The 22,383-nt window shown below is 37.1% G+C and overlaps 3 protein-coding genes across 3 annotated transcripts; 1 reads left to right on the top strand and 2 right to left on the bottom strand.

Annotated features, from left to right (window-relative positions):
* Positions 1–1,234: 1,234 nt before the first annotated feature.
* On the bottom strand, positions 1,235–10,014 carry spag1a (sperm associated antigen 1a). The gene is made up of 8 exons (XM_042012386.1): positions 9,593–10,014; positions 8,133–8,232; positions 7,611–7,763; positions 5,763–5,920; positions 3,081–3,222; positions 2,228–2,354; positions 2,011–2,136; positions 1,235–1,863 (listed from the first exon to the last, which is right to left on the bottom strand). The coding sequence occupies exons 1-8, from the start codon at positions 9,954–9,956 to the stop codon at positions 1,858–1,860; spliced, it is 1,176 nt and encodes a 391-aa protein (XP_041868320.1). The 5' UTR covers positions 9,957–10,014; the 3' UTR covers positions 1,235–1,857.
* Positions 10,015–12,175: 2,161 nt separating this feature from the next.
* On the bottom strand, positions 12,176–13,883 carry polr2k (RNA polymerase II, I and III subunit K). Its single transcript, XM_042012393.1, has 4 exons — positions 13,804–13,883; positions 13,518–13,584; positions 12,381–12,473; positions 12,176–12,283 (listed from the first exon to the last, which is right to left on the bottom strand). The coding sequence occupies exons 2-4, from the start codon at positions 13,576–13,578 to the stop codon at positions 12,261–12,263; spliced, it is 177 nt and encodes a 58-aa protein (XP_041868327.1). The 5' UTR covers positions 13,579–13,584; positions 13,804–13,883; the 3' UTR covers positions 12,176–12,260.
* Positions 13,884–14,109: 226 nt separating this feature from the next.
* stk3 (serine/threonine kinase 3 (STE20 homolog, yeast)) lies at positions 14,110–22,288 on the top strand. The gene is made up of 11 exons (XM_042012385.1): positions 14,110–14,278; positions 15,779–15,859; positions 15,993–16,121; positions 16,337–16,451; positions 16,664–16,828; positions 16,987–17,154; positions 17,279–17,416; positions 17,575–17,700; positions 17,794–17,995; positions 18,929–19,122; positions 19,581–22,288. The coding sequence occupies exons 1-11, from the start codon at positions 14,256–14,258 to the stop codon at positions 19,737–19,739; spliced, it is 1,500 nt and encodes a 499-aa protein (XP_041868319.1). The 5' UTR covers positions 14,110–14,255; the 3' UTR covers positions 19,740–22,288.
* The last annotated feature ends 95 nt before the right edge of the window (positions 22,289–22,383 follow it).

The following is a 22,383-nucleotide window of genomic DNA, read 5'->3' as shown; positions in this document are numbered from 1 at the left end:
GCTACAGTAAGTCTTACTGTGCATGGCTGAGTAATCTGTAACCAAAACTTGAGAAGCTGCAGCACATCTATCTAAACCAGAGGTGAAAGTGTACCCAGTAAATCATTCAGTCACCATCTTAAACTCAGCTTACAACCTACTGTTATTTTCTCCAAGTAGCTTACATTGTGCATGTTGTGGGTTTATCTTCACAAATCATGTCAGCAGTGATAAATGCCTCAAACTCAAATTGCTGGAACCTTAGAAGCATTCTGCTAATGTATAAAAATTGAGTTTTTTTTTATTAAAGTCTTTCTGTGCCATGTGCAGCCTGCCTCTTTAACACACAACACATGTGAGTTACATCAGTTTTTGTATGTTGTTAATTTGAAGCTCGGCAAACCACCTTGGAGCCAAACATCTTCAAAACAAATCAACAGAAAACCTTTAATCTTGGCGTATTTCATCCAAACTATGGTAGAAATCTCAATAAGGCACACATTACACTCTCTTTCAATCCTCATTTTCCTTCGGCTCACGACAGCACTCTGCAGCCTGTCACAGAAATCTGTATTTACATTATATTACATTGTTATGGGAATTATTAATAGTGCAAGCAGGTCACAAGTACCTTGACATTAGCCTTTTCAAATAAAGCTTACTGTTATGTAACGTTGTGTACTCAGGAGTCGTGGTGTGGTTTGCACACACTGCAATGGGAGCAGAGATGAAAAGCTGGTCATCCATGGTGACCGTCTCAGGAGTCGAAGGCTGTAATCTCCATTTTTACACAGCTGGTGGATGTAAAAATTCAGCTACAGTGGCATGCAAGAAGTTGGTCAAACTTTCTGTTAATGTGAATAGGGAGTAAAAGATAAACTGATTTCCTAAAGGTCAAAGATTTCTGTCATATTTAGGCAGGATTGCTGGTATTTCCTCATTAGTTTCCAAATGAGAGAAAAAGAAGGGTTTGGACATCCTGCATGCTCAGCCTTTAGTCATACCCTCTTTGGGGAAAAAACAGTATGTTAGCACTTTTCTTGAGCCCAGGCCTTAAGTTCTTGCTTTGGAAATTTTTTAAATGTTCTTCCTACAATTTGCTGCAGATTACTTCTTGTTCTGTGTGATTCATAAACCATCTTGTCTGCATTGCTCTTCTGACGTCTATCCCCAGAATATTGATTATGTATAGGTGAAAGACTTTGAGGCTAAATCTTTAGCTTCCACTCATATTGGTAGATAAGAGCAGCTTTTGGGTTGTGATGCATTGTTAGGATTATTATCCCACTGCTCACCTTATGTTTTTTTTTTGTTTATTTGTTTTTTTTTTTGCAGTCTTCTGTATTTTCCCTGACAGTTTATGTTTATTTACTGTTCTATCAATTCCACATCCATTTTACAGGAAAATGTTTTGTTCAAATAAAAAAAAGAGCTACCTGAACGAGGTTTGCTATCATCTAATAAACTTCTTCTGCTTTAAGCGTGTCAGCTATTTAAGTTTCAAGAACACTGTCTGCTAATTGTTGGGAAAACATTCTAGGCTTGGATTATAAGCTTTGAAATGTGTCATTCGCGGCCTTTCAGATCATTTAACTATGCACAGTCTGCAGCTCAGACTCAGGTCTCAGACTTTGGTAAGGGGTACTGAAGAGCTCAAATCTCTTGCATGGTTTTGCTCGTTTCACCACTAAAATATTGAATGTTGACTTTGATGAAGTTGTTGAAAATAATCTTTAACTTTACTCCATTTGGAGAACAGTTTATTCTCCACAAACTTAACTATTCACAGAGACAGAACATTTGACTAAAGGTGTCCAAACTTAAGCATGCTACTGTACGCATCCACACCTGTCTCCGTCTGTGCACCACAAAGAGCCATCACGCCTGGAGGACGAGATCAAAATTTATTTCCTTTGTTTTATTTATTATACTGAATGGAAATTGACTTAAAAGTTCTTATATTTAAATGAGCCTGCACTAAAACAGTGCAGCTGTAGGAAGTGTGTGATCAATAAATGTTTGTCCTCTTACTCTTGCTGTGTCCATCAGACTTTGCCTCAGCAAGCCCGTCACCACCTCAAGCTCCTGCTCGGCCTCCCGGACGTTGGGATCCAGCTGGAGGACCTCCTGTAGGTCACTGCTGGCCGAGAGGTAATCCTGGATTGTGATCAGACACAGAAAAATAAAATCAGTGAACAAATACACAAATTAGTCCAACCCAACATCTGTGATGGGGCGTGTTGGACACCTGTAAACCCTTAAAGGCCAGCGCTCGTCTGTAGAAAGCTTTCTTGTTGGCTGGATCCAGCTGCAGTGCAGAGTCACAGTCCTGTTTGGCCTCTTCGAAGCGATTCAGCTTCAGGAAACAAATGGCTCTGGAAGGGAGAACATTTGCAATTTTGTAGTTTTTATTGCAATGCCGGAAAATACATCTTAAAACAACTCGTGAATGAATTACTGTCTGCTGCAGGAGAGCTGAAGGGATCTTTTAGTGTACTGGCAGCTTTTAGAGTTTAGCAGTGAGAAATCATGCAGAGATTGGTGCAGACAGACGTAAGGGTGTGCGTAACAGTGTTAAAATGTACATTATTTTAACTAAAAGTCAAAATAAATTTAATAGCTACAATTACCTCTTCCTCCAGTTCTTATGGAAATTTGTTATTTTATAATAATACTGACAAATATTTGTGTGACATGCAGAATATGTAATCTAACATGCTGGACTTGACATAATATGTAATCATATGATGCCCCCTACTGTTTGTCCTATAATAATGACACTGAAAGAGAATTTCTGCTAATTTAATCTCAGAATCAGGCCCTTAATCCGTGTGTCAAAGCTGATGGTGTAATGCACATAAATAAATCAACTAAAATTAGCTGCTGGAATAAAATTTAATGGGAAGGTAATAAATCCTTTAAGGCCCAAAGTGTCCCATTCAGATGGTTTTAGACAAAAAACTAGTCAGATACTCAGATCTTTGGATATTTAGGTCTGAGTGGTACTATAATATCTCTAAAGCACACAGTGCATCTTTTTCAGTTGAGCTGCTGCAAAGATAAAATAGTCTCGGTGTGTAATCAGGTTGTTTCATTCCTACCTGTTTGTGTGGAGACCACATTCATCAGGTTTTAAGGAGAGACATTCACTGTACTTCCCCAGAGCCTCCTGGAAGAGACTTTTCTTCACCAGATCATTGCCTTCCTGTTTGAGTAATGTGAAGCGGGCTTCTTTTCTTCTCACTGTTGACAGAAAAACATTATTTACCCCCCAAAGTAAAACAAGATCAATACTGAAACACAAGAACAAAACAATATAAGTATTTTTTTTACACACACACCAAAAGCAGCTTTTCAAGAAGCCTCTGCATCTGCTCAGCAGACTGTTTCAGCCCTTATCAGTAAAGACATCTGACCAGAGGAGATGAGTCAAATCCTTATTAGTTTTCTATCTGCTGTGCTCAGAAAGCTGTTATCTGTTGACTTCTAGGAAGCACACACAGAGGCACTTAAACATCTCCACAGACCCCGACACACACACACACACACACAATCCTTTATCAAAAGACAAAATTCTTCATGCATTCTTTAAATACACTCCTGTAGAGAGAAAAAAGAACAATCACAAGTCACCTCTGTTAATACTTGGTTGCTTTGCAAATAGGAATTAGGTTTAGAATTTTCCAAATATGTAAACATTTTTATAAGCAAGTTTTCTTTTGGTTGAATGATCTGTGTGTGTATGACACACAACAGTCTGCAACAAAGAGGTCTGAATGCTTTCTTTCGACTGTACAAAATGTTAATTCCTCCTCATTAGTACAACAAACACATCTGCAAATCTTAGAAGAGAATTTAATAGACACTAATCCAAATAACTCCTTTTAAATCATTAAAAATATATCTAACAATCTGTAACATAATCTGAATTTTATAGATGATTTTTATATTTATATATGTTTATGGACAATAAATATTTATGAAAAAAATCTAATAAATACACAGAAAGTAGGCTGCTTTTGGGCTTTAGGGGACCAGAAATACAGCTTTGTGCAACAGTTAGTGCATATAAATAGAAATTCTACATTAATATTTTAGCACCTTCCTGCAGCTCTGAGTGATATTTTTAGGCAACCTAATAGTGCACTAGATTTGATATGCATTTGCATTTGTGATGAGATTGTAGGTATAATTTTATACCCATGATCCTGTTTATCCATATTCAACAGTGGACTTCTGCTCATGTGTCAGCTACAACACCATCGTGTTTCCCAACAGTCATACGGGACCTTTGTGTTTCTTCCCAGCAAGGTGGAGATTAATCATTTTCTTGTTCTTCAACTAATCTCTGATGCACAGCTGCCTTTACTGAAATCTCTTAAAGACATGTCAGACAGTAGAAAATCCAAAGTGTGCACATCTTGAAATCCTTATAAAGCCCTCTGCCATCTGCACACATCATTGGCTTAGTTGGCTGATTCTCAAATAAAGTCTAATGCTAATTTAACTTGTGGTTAAAGTATAACTGCAAGTGAGAGTAGAATACTACAAATTAACTCAAGTTTTCCTTTACACTGTTTTAGGACTTGTTTTTTGTTTTGTTTTGTTTCTTGCTTATTTTAACACACAGTTAAAAGTTGTGTTTATACATAGCTTATGGGTATTTCCTGTGATTTAGTAAGGATTGCTATTAAATTTTGAATCAATATTTCAGACATTTGATTGGATACCTAGAGAAGACTTAATACTAAATGCCATTTTAATATCCATATTAGAAAAGAAAGAAAGAAATACATACATGAAAAGAACTTAGTTGCCACCTCTGTAGCAATTATATTATACAGTGCATATATATATATATATATATATATATATATATATATATATATATATATATATATATATATATATATATAATAACAAACCAAACCAAAGTTTTCTTTTTTTTCTATATATGTGTGTTTATATTAAGTTTATAAACAAGATGTAATAGATTACTGTTTACATCAGGGATCTCCAGCTCTGTTCCTTTAGGGCCAAAGTCCTGCATGTTTCCCTGCCTCGACACACCAGTCTTCACACACAGTGGCAGTCAAAATATGAGACAAACATTAGATTTAATGGGACAGTGTGTCCAAACTTTTGATCATTACTGTTTATATTTTTTTATGCGATGTGTGCATAGAAAGCAAAATGTTTATAATTATAATTATAATCTCATATAGCTGTCAGACCTCACAGCGTGCTTTTAAATATATTTGTATTCAGGTTCCTGTCTGGGCTGTGTGATCAGTCTGAGCCAAGAGGAAACCTAACCTGGATTGTTCCATTACAGCAGCACTATGGTCTGGATCGGCTTCCCTCTGCATTATTGATGATCCACAGTAACCCCCCACCCCCACGCCACCCCACACACGCACATACAGTCAGCTGGATGTTTTCAGTACTGTTCAGTTTTCACACACTGCTTCTGAGCCCTGCTTTCTGATCCTGTAACTCAAAGGCTTCTTTTCACTGTGCTGTGTGAATGTTAACACAGTTCACTAGACAATATTTGAAATGATAAACCTTTTATATTGAGAGAGAGAGAGAGAGAGAGAGAGAGAGAGAGAGAGAGAGAGAGAGAGAGAGAGAGAGAGAGAACATATATATATATATATATATATATATATATATATATATATATATATATATGTGTGTGTATATATTTAGCGGGAAATGTAAGGTCCTTAACACTCTTTTTACAAGTTTATACAAAGCTGAAAGGAAGTGATGTCATTCACCTTCCTCCTGTGCAGCCCTGGCGGCTCGTGCCTGTGCCATCTCAATGCTGATTGGTTTCTCTCTGTGTTGCTGCTGAACAGACAGAGGGACGGCGGGGATTTCTGGCAGCTTCTCTCTCCAGTCAGGCCCATCCTGCTCAATCAGCATCTTGGTGATCCTGGCAGAAGACAATTACATTCGCTGGATTGATGCTGCAACTGCTGCAGAGGCTTCTGGGATCAACTCTGATGATAAGTAAACCTTAGCAGGAGTAGGTGAGCAAAGAGTCCAAGAAAAACATACAAAGTGGCATGTGCTTGCAGTTTGTGAGAGATGCTATGGGAAGTACAGGTGTTAGTCCCTGAAAGTGCATTTGAGCTAACACAAGATTAAACCTTTTAACAGATCTTACTAACGTTAAACATCCTAACTTGATGTAACAAGAAACTCAGAATTGCAGCTGGTAAGGCATTCTAGAGAGCCTTTAGATGAAGTGTTATAGTGTCTATTTAACAAGTTTTGTACCCATCAATATATAACAGATCACAAATTCGATCATCCAGAGGTAATGGAAACACCTGTGATAGTGGAACACAGCTGAGTGAGTGATTTAAAAGATGAGTCCTTCTATTCTAAATTAGCAAAAGTGTTTTTTTATATTGTGGAAATTGTTTGTATTTGTAAAGATTTTTTTTTTCAAATTTGACATATAGAGCTAAATTATATAGTATAATTAATGACTCATCTTGCACCAACATGAGATAAAATTTGAGCTAAGCATACATGATCCAGTACAATAAAATTAAACAGAATTAAATTTTAACTTTTAAAATAATCCATCCAAAAATACAGTGGGGATTTTTGGCTTCAACACTTTATGAAGTGGTTTAGAACAAGAAAAATATTTAACCTTATTCTATACTCATTTAAAGTTTAGAAGCTTTGATTTTGTGTGTTAATTGTTAACTTTTTTGTTTGAGATTTTACTTTAAAATACAATACAAATAACAAAAAAAGGTCTGGCAATTGGCTTTTCACTGAAGGCAAAATAACTAATAAATTGGAAAACTTTGTTTATACTGCACAGAGCATACATTTGGTTGCATGAAAGTACAAACTAGTTTCTAACTTTGGAACATTTATTACATTTTGCTTGGTGAAAATTATATTTGTACAATATTTACATTGTAGTTCAGTACAAATTTCAACCCAAAATGCCAAAATCTACTCCTTTTTGAGGCTTACAAAGAATCCTAAAGAAAATAATGAAATTCAACTCAAAAGATCAGTTTTAAAAAAATTAAGATTTCAAAGTTTGCAAAATCTATTGAACTTTCAGGTTTCATAATATGTTCGTTACAGTTTTATTTTCAAGATCTAACAGAAAAGATTAATCCCTTTAACGTTTAGAAAACATGTTAGTTTTACTTGCTATAACCCCCCCCCCCCCAGTCTGCTGATTTCTAAGCTGATTGTTTAAAATTGTGGTGTTCAAGACAGCTGTTCGCTCTGTTTGACTAATGCATGCCAAGTTTTAACTTATCCCCCAGGCCGGAATTATTAAGAAAACAAAGAAAAGCTTGGACTACAAACCGGGCCTTTAAGAAGCAGTGTCTTTTGTGGGGATAAATAGATTTGAGCTTTGGCTTTGCAACTTTGAAAACCTTTGGAAGAATGAAAAAAAAGAAAAATCTGATTAAATTATGTTGATGTTTTCATTTAAACTCTGTCTCACATCAACTCTGCGGGAATTATCTATCTCTGTGGTGCAGACTTTTGGTTTCAGTAAGTAAAATGATCGTCTTCTGACCCTGAAACGTCCTTCTAATTCTGTAGTTTCCCATGATTTGATTTTGTGTTCAGCTGACCTGTGGACACTGTCGTGAGCCGCCTGTGTGCCAGTGTCAATCTGCAACACTGTCTTATAATCCACATAGGCCTTCCTGTAGCGCTCCAGTGACTCATAAGCCATAGCTCTGCGCAACAGGGGCTTCAGGGAGTACGGCTGCAGCTCCAAAGCCCTAAGAGGATCAGAAAGAAGAGAGAGGATCAAACCATTTTCATGTCCACACTGTGTTACAGGTGTAACTAGATAGTAACAAGTAAATATGTTTACACTGAGTTTTTAGCCAAAGGATTGTTGCCTTTTCCTTACCCAGAAATTAGATTTAAAACAGGATTTTGCATCCAAAACTGCACCACAAACTATTTGACTGGTTAACTGAGTGTCAGTCCACAGGAGTACTGCAGAGAAACTACATTTACTGCATCAGTTTTGATCCTGTTTTGTACACTGTTATGGAGTGTGTGGAGTCCTCCTTTAAACGTGACAAAAAATAAATAAATAAATATATGCACAGATAAACACAGAGCTGACACCTGTCACGTACTTGGTGCAGTCCTGTATGCAGTCGTTGCTGTTTCCGTCCTTCAGGTAGCAGGCAGCTCTGTTGGAGTAGAGAATACACAGATCTTCTGGACTATCCACGCCTGCAGAGGGAAAACCGTAACAACTCATCTGACAGACCAGACTCTGAATAACACTCATGTCATCTTTGATCTAAAAAAAAAAACAGGTCTAAATCCAAGCTAGCACTGCAGATGAACAACAGTTTTTTTTTTCTTTTTATCAAGTAACAACACTAATGATGTTGAACTTAGTCTGAAGTGCTGCACAGTTCAATACAACCCATGCAGCACAATTTCAACTGTCCAAAACCGCTGACGGATGAATGGCAGGCAGATAAATGAGACTATTAACAGTCTCTTTGGCTGAGTCATTTTCTCATTTCTGTTTTGTGTCTCCAGTGCAGCTTTACAACCACTAACAGAACATCAGTCCTGCACACCGTCTCAATGTCTCAAATTCACATTTACACATTCAAAAAAATCGTAAGACATCAATGCTTTCATTTAAGTGTCCATTAACTCTGCAATAATAGATTGTAATCATTTTACATCCCTCTAAAATGCTGCAGACATAAAAAAAAACTCTTGCCAATCATGAAGAGTAAAGTTGGCTAAGTGCTCTTTAAGGTGCAGCATGACATTCAGCCTTACCTAAGAGCCCCGATGCACATGACTTTTCTACGGCCTCTGGCATTGTCTTGTGCCAACACTACTCTGCATTCACAAGTCACCTGTCAGACCTCATGCCTCAGCTGCAGACTCTGAATGTTACACTAAAAACTTGATTGAGCTACACTTTCTCTGTATATAAATGCAAGGTGATAAGGAACACAAGCAGTGACATAATGCATGCGTAATTACAATGGGATACTGAGGATTATAGAGCCAAATGACACTGAGTCAACTCATATCTGATACCCTTTAGAGGGTTACACACAGAGGCTACGAGAGGCTTTCTGTCTTATTTCTGTGCTTCCCATCTGCTGCTGTTAGTGGCCCCATCAGAACTGAGTTTAAACACTTTCTTCTAACTCTACAGTAGAAAGAAGAGACTTTTCATGAAGAGTAACACAAACTAGATAAGCTAAAGTTAAAAAAAAATGTTTAAACTATCATTTAAAGTGATTTGAGTTTTCCTAAGAAAAACAAAAAACTATTTAAATATTTCCTGCTTCTAAAATGTGAACATTTAGTTGTTTTATAAGTATTTGAGAGCATTTTAAGTATAAGTATTTGGGATTTCCATAATTACAGGAGCTGATCAAGAACTGTTGCAGACACCTTATTTAATGTACCTATGCACACGCACTGGATCTTTGCACATTTCAGTTTCACAAAGCATTAGCTCGTTTTACCACAAATAAGAAATAAAACCAATGAATGAAAACAAGTTCATTTTGGGATCATATCAGACTGAACAAACTGTTCAGATCTTTCTCACCTGCCTCAGAACATCCATCAATGGCCTGAGTGTACTTCTCCAAGGCGTCTCCAAACTGGCCATGTTTAAAGAGGTGGTTCCCTTCATTCTTGAGTCGTGCCAGGTGAGGAGGCAGAGCCCCAGCTGGGGCATCCAGGTAACTCGTGTCCACTGCAGGGCTGCCCTGCTCCTTTTGTCCACCAGCGGGACTGTTTTCTTGGTGTGTGCCATTGGCCATCATCTCCTTCCCTGGGGCTTTGTGATTCTGGAGCTTTTCCCCGCTGCCTCCTCCCGCAGTTCTCGTTCTACTCCCTGTTGTGCTGGCCTGACCCGATCTCCCCGCCACTCCTCCGCTGCCCGGGGGTTTCTCCTGTGCGTTCCCCATAGCTGCACTCCCACTGCAGTGCGCTCAAACTCTTCCTTCCTCCCGGCTTCTCCTATTTTCAGAGCTGCAGTTTCATCTGTGTCTTCCTGGCTGAGGGATTTCTGCGGGACACACCTCCAGCCTGAAACGTCAGAGATGACGTCAGTGAGGGGGAAGTGCCACTGCGGTGCAGTGCTGCTGCTGCAGCGGACACAAGTGATGGGAAACCCTCAGTTTCGTCTTCAAAGCAGAGAACTGCGGTGGACACACGATTAAAGACAAAAAAAAAAAAGAAAAAAAAGGGCTTTTAATCTGTTCTATGCTATGATATGTTAAATACTTTTACTCCCCCTTTATTACAGAGCACAGCACCATGTGACAGTAAAGAATATTATCAAATGAATGATGGCTTAATTTGAATAAAAAGATCAAACCCATTTTATAGATATAAAGACTTCATAAGCTGAAATAAGTACTAATAATGACAATTATCCTTTAATCGGGTCTGGCTTGAATGGTTTCACAATTTTATCACTAAAAACAACTACTTTCTTTCATGATAAATACTGTTTAAAACTCTGTGAGGTGAATTTAAGGTTACTGCCTGCAGTCTCGTCTTTCAGTAAAACTAAAAGATCTGACTTTGACTAAATAAAATATGTTAATCTCACCAGGCTTTTTTTTTTTAAACTGACTTGAAAGTGTGACTTGCAACTACATGAAAATATAGACAATGAAGATCTGTTAGATTAAATAATCTATGAAAGTGAGTTAAAGAATAAATTAAACCAACATTTTTTGGTCACTTTCTCTGATATGAAAAGAAGTTTCTTAGCATGTTTTCTAAAAAAAAAAAAGAAAACTTGTTAGCAAAACATGTTGGTTGAGAGCATGAACTTATAAAAAAAACCTTTGGAAAATTCAATTTCTTTTTAATAAAATGAAAACATAAACCATTATGATTTAGCTGTAGTTTTGGCTCTTTTTTTGTTTCTTGAACAAAGAAAAGTTTGCTGGTAGAAACCATGTATAGTACATGTACATAGCACATCCGAAGCAGAGACTGATGACTTTAACCTACTAGAAGCAACTTCTAAATAAATGAACGGGGTGAGATGCAGATGCCAGCCGTGTTTCAGTGTTTCATTTCCATCACCAACTAACTTGTTTTATTTAATCTGAATACCAAATTTTGTCAGTGAATGAATTAATTATTCCTTTACTTGTGTTCATGCAAAAAGGTTGATTGTTCATACACACATATAATAATGAACAGACATGTACTATCAGGAAAAGACAAAAAATACTAAAGTGGCATAAAACTGAAATGAAAGTAAGCATGCATGGTTATAGTGTGCAGTGATAAGATTTTTATTAGATTTTTATTGTTTGTTTTAGGGCTTAATGGAGTTGGATGTCATGATAAATCTGGGGTAAAAACCGTTTTTGAGCCTGTTTATGTGTGATTTGAGGGTCCAGTAATGTCTCCAAGTAGGCAGTTTAAACAAGGAGTGTCCACAGTGGGACTGGTCTGCCAAAATACTCTGAAGTTTCTCCTCTAAGAAGGGGCAGCGAGCAGCACGTGATTTGCTGTGCAGTGAAGATGACCCTCTGAAGGATTTTCCCATCTGCCGTAGTAAGCTGAGTAGATGGAGAGGAAACTATTGGGTCTTCTTAACATGTGCTATGCTAGTTGTCCTCTATGAGAAGTCATCATCCGCATACACACCCATGAACTTGAAATCACAGACCCATTTATACAGATAAGAGCATCTGTTTTCATCTAGTCCGCATGACCAGTTCTTTTGTTTTATCTGTGTTCAGGACCAGGTTGTTCTGTTGACACCATGCCCACTGATTATGTAAACTGGTCTTAAAAATGTATTTGCTGCTGGTTTTAATTTAGATAATACTTTTTCTTTTTGAATATATTTTCTTGCAATTGTACATTAACACTGATGATGTTGATGACATTGATGATGCATTTCCCACTGTTGTGTTATCTCACTTGCAGCTTCTTAAAGATAAGTTTCAACATTTGTGTAGGAAAATGTACAAGCACTGATAAATTTGTGTTACTGTAGTCTTGTAGCATTTACTGTTCACAGATGATAAAAAAAAGGAGAAAAACAAAAAAGTTTTAATAAAAAAAAACTTTCATGTGTCAGCCTTTGAAAAGAAAAAAAAAAAAAGAAAACAAAAATCTGATGAGATGAAAATGACAAACTGCAATCTGAAGCCAGGCTTCAATGTCTGTTTATTTACATGGCCAAACACTATAAAAATAGTAAACAACAAAAGTCAAATCTGCTTCTCTCCTCCTCTTCATCGGGCATCAAAAACAACCACTGAAGTTAAAGAGTCAAGGAAATGAACTTTTCACTGTAATACACCTCTCATATGTTAGATTTATGATGAAACACACAAAGGAGGAAAAAAGGATACATCTCTTTGTTCTCTTCTTGTACATGATTCTGTAGCCACACTCTCTGCATCTGATAGGATCACGGGCCTTGATTTCATTTTCAGTGTGACATTCTGCAACAAAAGTCATAAATAGTTGTGCCATATCATTCAGTGTTGTCTGAGAAGACGTGTATACATCGCACAATAAAAACATCCATCATGATGTCATGTCTTCAACAGTGGGCTGTTGTTTGTACTTTCATTCATCTCAGTATTTCTACTCAACTTTACAACTTACTTGATTTAGTTATTTAAAAAAAGAACCCAGCAATAATAATAATAATAATGACTTGTGATACAGGGATTTTGTAAAACAGCTAAATGCAAATACAGAAATTCCAATAATCCACTTATGTATCATTAAAAATTCAAATATAAACTTAGCATAAAAAGTAAAGAAATGTGTGGTTGGCTGATTATTTCTGCCTTTTAAAAAAAAGCTTGGGTCATCAAGGAGTAACTCCAGAATTTGAAAGTGGAGATGACTGAATGGGCCGAGTCCAGACCTGAAGCCCGCTGAACACTTGAGGGATCAACTTGGGCGTGCTATACGTCCTAGAAGGACCAACACAACCATTCTGGTTGACCTTCAACAACTGGTTGATGAATGGGATCCATCACACAGCAAAGTGACCAGCACAAGGAAGAGGTGTCAAGATGTTGTGACTTGAAGACTTGAAACACACCACTGAGGTTCCTGACCATTTAAAATTACCCCCCCCCCCCCCATATATACACACACACACACACATATATATATATATATATATATATATATATATATATATATATATATATATATACTTTTTGTGCTAAGTTTAAGCATATCCATAAGCTTACATCCTTGGCACTTCATATTTACTGATTAAAAAATAAATAAAACACAAAGAGATAAACAATCTCAAAGCATGACTTCATGTACTTTACTGAGTTTTGATCTGAAATAAACATATTCACAGTTCTACTAAAGGATAAGTTATTCTAAAACAGCAATTATTTATTCTGTAAAAAGGTAAAAACTAGTAGCTGCAGTAGTATTGGCAGTGACAGTACACTACATGAAAAAAATAGCCTCTAAGCAGGTTTAGACAAAACATTTGTGATACGTTATTATACCTCCACAAATGTAGATCATAGGCTGTTGTTTGGGCGGCTGTAGATCTTTCTGTGAATCCATCTTATCCTAAAAAAGAGAGAAAAAAACTCCTAGCATCACATCTCAACCAGTATCATTACAGCGTGCTAACAGAAAAAGCATGGTGCTGCCGAAAAGATCAGCCTAAATTAACACATTTGTAGTTTAGTGAGCAAAAAAGCATTTAGTGTGTTAATGCAACCGTATAAAAGAGCAAATCTGCTAGTTTTTCTTCAAAAACCAAATGTTTAGAATAAGGCATCTCACCGTTTTATTACGCTAGCTGTTACCTGTTTACCCTCTTTTCATATTCCACACGATTTCCTGTCTGCGCATGCGTGACGTCCACCTCACAACAAAGAGGTTTATGATTGGCCGGAAGATTCACCAACCCAATTTTACCACACACTAATAAAAATTTTAACTTAGAAAAATTCTATTTATACATCAGATTGGTGTATTTAATTGCTGCAGATGATTCTTAGTTTCTGTGTTTGTATGAACTTTTCGTTTTGATTTCGCACTCCGTACCAACAGAGGGCGCTGTAGAACAGTTGTAACTACACGAGGAATCCGTCATCTGACCACCGCTCCAGCTGGCCCTCTACTAGTTTTTGACAACAACGACTCTGCCGACAATGTTCACTTGACCATTGGTTACAAAACGTCCATAACTCATTCTTAGTCTTTTGTGTTTTTCATTTTTAGTTTTGTGCATCATGGAGACGGCTGCGCCCAAAAGGTTTGTCTATATTCTATTGCTTTAAAGTCTGCTTATAACCTCTTAAATAGGCTAAAAGGCTAATGTAGACGGTATCTCAGCTGTCGTCCAGCTAGCTTATGCTAAGCTAATTTAGTTAGCTCCCCTGTTTTTCTCTCAAACTTTTCACTCCGGCTAAGGATAATTAGTTCACCCTTTAAACCCAAATACTGTGTTAAAACCACTAAGCAGTTTCGGGTCCGTGACATTGTCTAGTTGCTGTTACTGTTATCATTTTGGAAGAACTTCATTTTCGTTTTTTGGACAAGACATACCAGTTAACTAAAACAGTCACACCTCTATGAAAGTTTAGGGAGCTGATGTTTAGTGACTTGGTCTTGGTGGGTCTAGATTCACTAAAAGGCTTTTCAGGAAAACATCGTTGTTCATTTTACTCCGGGAAGTATCCTTATATATAGCACATTGGTTTTCCTGATGAATAAAATCTGCCACATAAATAAATTTGTCCTTGGCCTAGCGATGGAGATCAGCGATGTGTGACTAATCAAAGTCTTTTAAAAGCTGTATTTCAGTTATTTTAAAGTGACGAGATTTTTCTAATCAATTATGGCCTAGATTAATGATTTATGTGTAAAACTGTGAATACTACTTATTGAACTGCTTAAGGTATTTAACCAATAATCAAGAACTCGGACGTGATCAGTTGTTTTACAGTTTTCAATATATCAGCCGTATATTAAAGTATTTTTGTTTGTAAAATACATTGCTGATCAAAAGTACCTCAATATTTTGTTTAGATTTGTTCAACTATTGTCTGTTTTGACAAAATAACTACTTCAATCTGTGGAATTTCTTTAATACTTTTATGTCTTAGCCCAAAGTAATAATACACAATCACAAAATATTACATTACACAAACAGTAACATATAGGGTCAAAATCTAAAAAAGGCTACGAATTTTGCCTCTTATTTCCTTAAAATGCACAGATATTCTGTTAAAGTTGTCCATAGTTGCTCATTTATGTAAGAACCTATTGTTAACTTCTGGAAAGTACAGTAATTCTAACCACAGAAGTTGTTGTGGCACAATCTGTTTTCACATGTTGTTTGTAGTGTTAGTATCTCTGTCTTTGTAATAATCAGATTTTACTCATAAGTTATAATTTTGGCTTGTGATTACTATGAAAACAAAATAACTGCAAAAATATATCTGCAGATATATGTGTAGTGTTCTATTGTACAATGTTTCTATTGTTCTGACTTGTGTTATAAATTTATTATACACCTGTTTACAATTGTGGCTCTAACCTGCCTTTTAAACTCAGTCCCACTCTGTTTAGGGTATTTAAAGTTCATATTTTTAGGTTTAAAATAAACAAAAATGCTAATTAGTACAGTAAAATTAGGGATTTTTCAGGGTTGGAGTTTATGTAGTAAATATCTGTGATTTTACAGATTTTTACTGTGTATTAAACAGAATTATCATGACTGAGTTTCTGTATGATTTGTTTAATCTTGCAGTAGGCTGAAAAAACTGAGTGAGGACAGTTTGACCAAACAACCAGAAGAAGTGTTTGATGTTCTTGAGAAACTAGGCGAAGGGTAAGAAGAATACATTTTCTTTAACTTTAACCAACTTTCATTGTCACAGCTGACTGTTCTGTGCTTCTGTTCATTTCTATAGTCAGTTATAAATCTCGATTAATTGCAAAAATGAACTTTTTTGTGTGTTTAGCTCTTATGGCAGCGTCTTTAAAGCCATCCATAAGGAGTCAGGACAGGTGGTGGCCATCAAACAGGTTCCTGTGGAGTCTGATCTGCAGGAAATAATCAAGGAGATTTCCATTATGCAGCAGTGTGACAGGTGAGAAGATGGTATTTTCTTTAAACCTCCATTTCAGTATGAACAAAGACATCAGTTTTGTTCAAATAACTGTTTGTTTATCAGGCAAATATCTCATAAACTTTCTGTTGGCTTTGTCTGGGGGATGATATCTCAATTGTGTTGTCATTGTTCAGGAATAAAACTTTCATTTGTTTTTGAGACCTAATATGTTATGTGTTTCATCCTACTTCCAGTCCATATGTAGTGAAATACTATGGCAGCTACTTCAAGAACACAGACCTGTGGATTGTCATGGAGTATTGTGGAGCCGGCTCTGTCTCTGACATCATCAGACTGCGCAACAAGACGGTGTGTTTGCGCTGAGTTAAAGTTGTGTGTGTATGGCAGGCTCTTATTTTATATTGCTGATCTGTTGTTTACCCGTTTTATTAATATTTTTAAAGGGCTCAGAAGAAGTAAACAATTTAAATTATTAACAATTGGCAGCAACTTGCTTTATAATTCTCAGTGCATTATTCGGTGTTGGAATGTTTAATTATTTGATTTCTCTCACACCTCAGTTGACCGAAGATGAGATTGCCACCATCCTAAAGTCAACACTGAAGGGTCTTGAATACCTTCACTTCATGAGGAAGATCCATCGTGACATCAAGGCAGGAAACATCCTTCTCAACACTGAGGGACATGCCAAACTGGCAGACTTCGGAGTTGCAGGACAATTAACGGTAAAACTATAACAGATGCTGGTATAAGTGAACTGATCAAGATGCATTTGTTAAATAAAATAAAGACGTAAGATGAATTAATTGCTGTCATTAAACATGTTGTTGTGCTATGAGTTCTAGATTTATTCTAGCAAAATGTTTTTTTCCCCTTTCTTAAGGACACGATGGCAAAGAGAAACACAGTGATTGGCACCCCATTCTGGATGGCCCCGGAGGTGATCCAGGAGATCGGCTACAACTGTGTAGCAGACATTTGGTCTCTGGGCATCACATCCATAGAGATGGCAGAGGGCAAACCCCCTTATGCTGATATTCATCCCATGAGGGTGGGTGTCACTGTGTTTATTTTTTTAGAAATGGGGGCATGTAAAGTTGTCAGGCGTAAAGTAAAGACTAAAAAAAATCAGTTAATGTTAATCCTTCTTGTCCACTATAAATTATTTCCTACAGGCTATCTTTATGATTCCCACCAACCCACCTCCTACATTCAGGAAGCCTGAGCTTTGGTCAGATGATTTCACAGACTTTGTCAAGAAGTGTTTGGTTAAGAACCCCGAACAGAGAGCAACCGCCACGCAGCTCCTACAGGTTGGAGGAATAACAAAAATGACCACTCACACAAACATGTATAAATAAATGTGTCACGTACAATTTTGACTGACGTGTTAATTAAACCAAAATGTAATAAATCCCTCTATTTTATTGAGAACAAATAGAATTTAGTACATGTTTTTCTCCTCATCCAGCATCCATTCATCAGCCAAGCAAAGCCAGTTACAATCCTGAGAGACCTGATAACTGAAGCCATGGAGATGAAAGCCAAGAGGCAGCAGGAGCAGCAGCGAGAGCTGGAGGAGGAGGATGACAACTCGGTGTGCATATTAAAATATTAACACTGAAGTTCTACTAAAAGAATCCAACAGACGGCTTGACATTAAACTGCATGTCTGTTTTGTGTCACCCAGGAGGAGGAAACTGAAGTGGACTCTCACACTATGGTGAAGTCAGGCTCAGAGGGGGCCGGCACCATGCGGGCTACCAGCACTATGAGTGATGGGGCTCAGACCATGATTGAGCATGGGAGCACCATGCTGGAGTCAGACCTGGGCACTATGGTCATCAACAGTGATGATGAAGAAGAGGAGGAAGACCAGGGATCGATGAGAAGTGAGCACGCGTGTTAATTAAAAGTTTGGAATTGGACGTTGTTAACCGTTTCCGTTCTTGTTTGGTGGCACATTTTCAGCAAGAGTCAGTTTTTACTTTGAAGCTGACAGATGAGTAAATCAATAATTATCTAAAACCAACTCAGTGGAGCGATGACTTGTGTCTTACTTATTAAACCAACTTGGAAGCTTCATTAACACAGTTATATCTGGCTCTACAGCATGAAAACAGCTTTTTACTTCTCGATGATGCTAGGCTGAATGATTTTCTTAGACCAGAAAAGAAACGTCCCCCGCAGAGTTCACCACAAAGAGGAAGAAGCACAAAAAGCCACGAGCATGCTCTTATCAACACTGGTTGTGACTATTTATACAACAAATGTGCTTTCTAACATCAATCTCTACTTTACTCACTCCATTATGAAGATTTTTTATTTTCTCTATGACCTCTGACTTTTTAATACACATAAGAATAGCTTACATTTGATGTTGTCACACATTTTTGACACTGCTATCTCAGTGTGTGCAGACTGCTGCAACAGGTAGATATGTGTCTGCAAACCTGTATAGACATAATACAGTACCAGTCTGCAAAACTAAGAAACAAAGTTCTGCTGTAAACGGCGTGTTTGGTTGTAAATGGTTAGCTAAGAGTTATCTGGCTGTCAGAATTTGGTTGTTTACATTTAGACAGATTGTTTAGAAAGTTAGAAGTCACAATGCCTCATGCACATTAGTTGCTCTTTGTCACTCTTCCTAAAATAGGTGTGGTCAGCAGAAGCTCGCTTCAGTTTTATAGTTGTGATTGTCTGTATCTACATTAAATATAGACGCCTTAATTGGGGGCATGCTTACTACCAAGATGATAATGAAAATACTTTGCTATCGGTTTGTCCCCTGAGACATGAAACTACAGCCTTGTCCTCCTTCACAGGACACGCCACCCCCCAGCAGCCCATACGTCCATCATTCATGGATTATTTTGACAAGCAGGATTCCAACAAGGCAGCCCAGCAGCAGGAGAACTACAACCACAACCAGCCACAGGAGCAGCCCGGTTACCACATCCAGTCTAAAAACGTCTTCCCTGACAACTGGAAGGTTCCCCAGGATGGAGACTTTGACTTTGTGAGTATCTGGGTGGGGCCATTCATAGTGAAAACTTAAAGCAAAGAAGGACTCTGTGATTTTAAAGGCTAGAGAAAACAGAATTTGTATTCTCAGTGGCTGTGTTTACATGAGAGCTTTAATTCCACTTTAATTCAGAATAAAAATGAAATCCTCTTTTCTGTAAACGCCTAATTCTTAATGAAAATGGCCATTCTGAATTAAACCTAAATCCAGAGTAAGTGGCTGGTTTATTCTGATTTTAAATCCGAATTGAGTTAGTCCTAGATCATTCTGCTATAAATTAATTCTGGTCATTCTGTGCATGCTTGTTCCCTTGTCCTGTCGCGGTGATGGTACAGTCCTCTACCTCCCTTCCCCTCTGCTGACCAAAGTGAAGTAGTGTGCTAGTGTTGAGCTATGATTAATCTCTTTCCAACTGTTGTCTTTGTGTTTGTTATTTGTGTTTTGCCACCCAGTTGAAGAATCTGGATTTTGAGGAGCTGCAGTTGCGCCTGAGTGCCTTAGATCCCATGATGGAGCGGGAAATTGAGGAGCTCAGGCAGCGTTACACAGCCAAAAGACAGCCTATCCTGGATGCAATGGATGCTAAGAAGAGACGACAGCAGAACTTCTGAGTGTTGTTTCTCCTCCCCTGGTCTAGTTTTCCCAGAAGCCAGCACTAAACGTATGTCTCAGTGACTCAGGGGAAATAAAGATGACCATAATGTTTTCATTGGATGCCCTGTTCTAACAGTTAATTCCCCTCTGAATGAAGTTGAAACTTTTTTTTTTTTCTTCAATGACATCCATTAGACTCTTGGAATTCACTCCCACCAGCTTTTGTTAGTTGTTTTTGCTCTACAGTTCCTGTGTAGTTGTTTTCTTATGAGCAATGCTCAGGACTGTAGCCAAAAAGAGAAGCAACCCGAGACCATTAGACATCCGAAAGTCACAAAAAGGAATTTCCTCTTTTCTCTGTGACATGCCCGTCATGTCATGCACCCTCTGAAAATTAGCATCTACACATAAGGAAACCCTCTGCAGCAGAGTCTTTCTTTTTTCTTTTTATCAGACTTTTTTATGTTGTGTGTAAATAAAATCTAGAGCCTAGTATAAAAATACCTGCATCAAAAGCTGTGGTTCATCCATGACCAAAGACAATCAAAATTATGTTGGTAAGGAAGTAGAGAATGCCTTAAAATATTTTAAATTTAGTTTTAGTGAGAAGCAATGTGATAAAAGAGCCAAGTCATTGGATGTTTGAATCCATTTCTTCACAAGGAGACGAGCCCGAGAAGAGTGGTTGAAGCCGACAATGAATAACAGATCATGCATGTTTTCACTTCTTTGTGGACCACAAGAATTTAAATTGTATCTCATCAGTCTTTATCTTCTTTTATTTAAATTGTTTGCTCAAGTATGTTGTTTTGGCTTTGTTATATGCAGCCACTGCACTGTCTACAGTAACTGACACCATGTATCTTAGTGCCTCTTGACTCTTCAATCCCACACTGCTCTTGGACCTTCATGCATTTAAAATCTGAGTCTTCGAGAACCAAGTGATCCGTTATTTAGGATATAATTAAGACAGATTTGACAGACTCAATTTTTTTAAATATTTCACATTATGAGGAATGGATTTGAAATTGGAGGGACTTTTAAAACCTTTCCACTCTCTGACATCCTCTCCATAAAGCAGTAGAAGAAACTGGAGTTCAGGGAAGTAGGCAGTCCTGAATTCTAAGAGTTTATTTGCTGTAATAATAAAGCTAAAAAAAAAGAAATTACCTTAGTAAGATCATTTAAAATAAACAGCCGCGTCATCGGACGCCATCCATTTTTTTTATTACAGTAAAAGCTTCTTCCAGTTGTTGCTTATGTGTTATTTTAGCAATGATGCATGAAAGTGCTTTATCATTTTTGTTTCGTGTGATGCTATCAATGAAGGAATCAAAGCGTACTGCACCTTGTGGGTGCTGGGACACAAGCTCATTTTTAAAAGCTAAAACAAAAAGGATCACACACAAGTGTTTGTCTTGTTTCTTTTGTACAAATGAGGGTTATTTCTGCGCTGGAGCTCCATAATGTCAGTACCAGCACATGTAATGGTCAGTAAGTAGAAATCTGTTAAGAAATGCAGATTTCTTTGCTGTTGTCTTGCCACTTTAATAACTGAATTCAAGGCAATTTATTGATATTAATACTGACTTTTATGTGATTGTTCTTTCCTCTTAAATATCAAAATAATGTAAAAAAAAAAATCATTGAACGGTTCATTGGAAATTAATAGATTAGCAGGAGCTGTTATGGCTTCTGTGTTTCTGTTGGTGTGGATTGTTTTGATCATTTTCATGCTAACATCGACTCTGAATGAATTAATTCTGTCTTAATATCAAATACATGTAGAGCATGTGTGCACATTGCTGTTACATATGAATGTGATTTGCCAGTTTTAATAAAACAGACCTGTTACATTGTCTTACTGCTTCATCTGATGAGCAGTGAGGCAGAAATGAGCTGACGTCACCAACCTGAATCCAGATTTCAATCAGTACTAAGCTGCTTGTGAATTGTAATGTCTGGTTGTTTTTTGTTATACTTTGTTTTATTTTTCTACTAAATGTGAACCAGATCTTTGGATGGAGATCTAATAAATATTTGCATCTGCAACTTGGGTTAAAAAATTCACCTTTTATTTATTAAATGTGTTGTTTTTTTTCTTTTTGTCACATTGATTTCAATCTGGTCGCTGATGTGGCTGTTAATTCATTTGCCCCTTGGCCCAGCTGATGTGTTGACCCCTCAGTCATCAGACTAAGCATGTTTGCTATGTAGAGGAATGCTGTTGTATTGACTGCACCAGGAAGAGGACTGGTAATACCGATGGATTATTTTGATTTAGCTTTTAATAAAAACTTTGCTCTGTTCAATTAAAAAAAGGTGATAAGGAAAATTATATTGCTTAGCACTGGCCATAAAATGTACCATTCTGAAATACCATTTTGTAATATCTTTATATGATTTGTCTTCCTTTACTTTTACTTTATTGTGACTTAAGGGTGTAGAGTGGAATGTAAGCAGTCATGTTTAAACCACTTAATTTATGTTTTTGTTTGTAATACTTACTATAAAACTTATAAAGTTTTTAAAAATGTAAAAAATAATAAAGGTTACTTACAGTTAACCAGAACTGTTTATTATCTTATCTTTGACTCTACAAAGGAAGCCTTAAACCATGAATGTTTAAGGTTGGTGCAGTAAAAAGCAAGACACCTGTTG

Source organism: Melanotaenia boesemani, chromosome 17 (assembly GCF_017639745.1).
Source record: "Melanotaenia boesemani isolate fMelBoe1 chromosome 17, fMelBoe1.pri, whole genome shotgun sequence".
Taxonomy (NCBI): Eukaryota; Metazoa; Chordata; class Actinopteri; order Atheriniformes; family Melanotaeniidae; genus Melanotaenia; species Melanotaenia boesemani.
The sequence above is the reverse complement of the archived record's forward strand: the minus strand, read 5'-3'. Positions and strand labels throughout refer to the sequence as shown.

Coding starts and splice junctions, on each gene's coding strand:
- spag1a (XM_042012386.1), bottom strand. CDS start 9,956: ATGGGGAACGCACAGGAGAAACCCCCGGGCAGCGGAGGAGTGGCGGGG. Junction 8,233..9,592: donor TGATGGATGTTCTGAGGCAG/GTGAGAAAGATC, acceptor TTCCCTCTGCAG/GCGTGGATAGTCCAGAAGAT. Junction 7,764..8,132: donor TGCATACAGGACTGCACCAA/GTACGTGACAGG, acceptor TGATCCTCTTAG/GGCTTTGGAGCTGCAGCCGT.
- stk3 (XM_042012385.1), top strand. CDS start 14,256: ATGGAGACGGCTGCGCCCAAAAG. Junction 14,279..15,778: donor GAGACGGCTGCGCCCAAAAG/GTTTGTCTATAT, acceptor TTAATCTTGCAG/TAGGCTGAAAAAACTGAGTG. Junction 16,452..16,663: donor TCAGACTGCGCAACAAGACG/GTGTGTTTGCGC, acceptor CTCACACCTCAG/TTGACCGAAGATGAGATTGC.
- polr2k (XM_042012393.1), bottom strand. CDS start 13,578: ATGGATTCACAGAAAGATCTACAGCCGCCCAAACAACAGCCTATGATC. Junction 12,474..13,517: donor TATGATCTACATTTGTGGAG/GTATAATAACGT, acceptor CTTTTGTTGCAG/AATGTCACACTGAAAATGAA. Junction 12,284..12,380: donor CAAGAAGAGAACAAAGAGAT/GTATCCTTTTTT, acceptor CTTTAACTTCAG/TGGTTGTTTTTGATGCCCGA.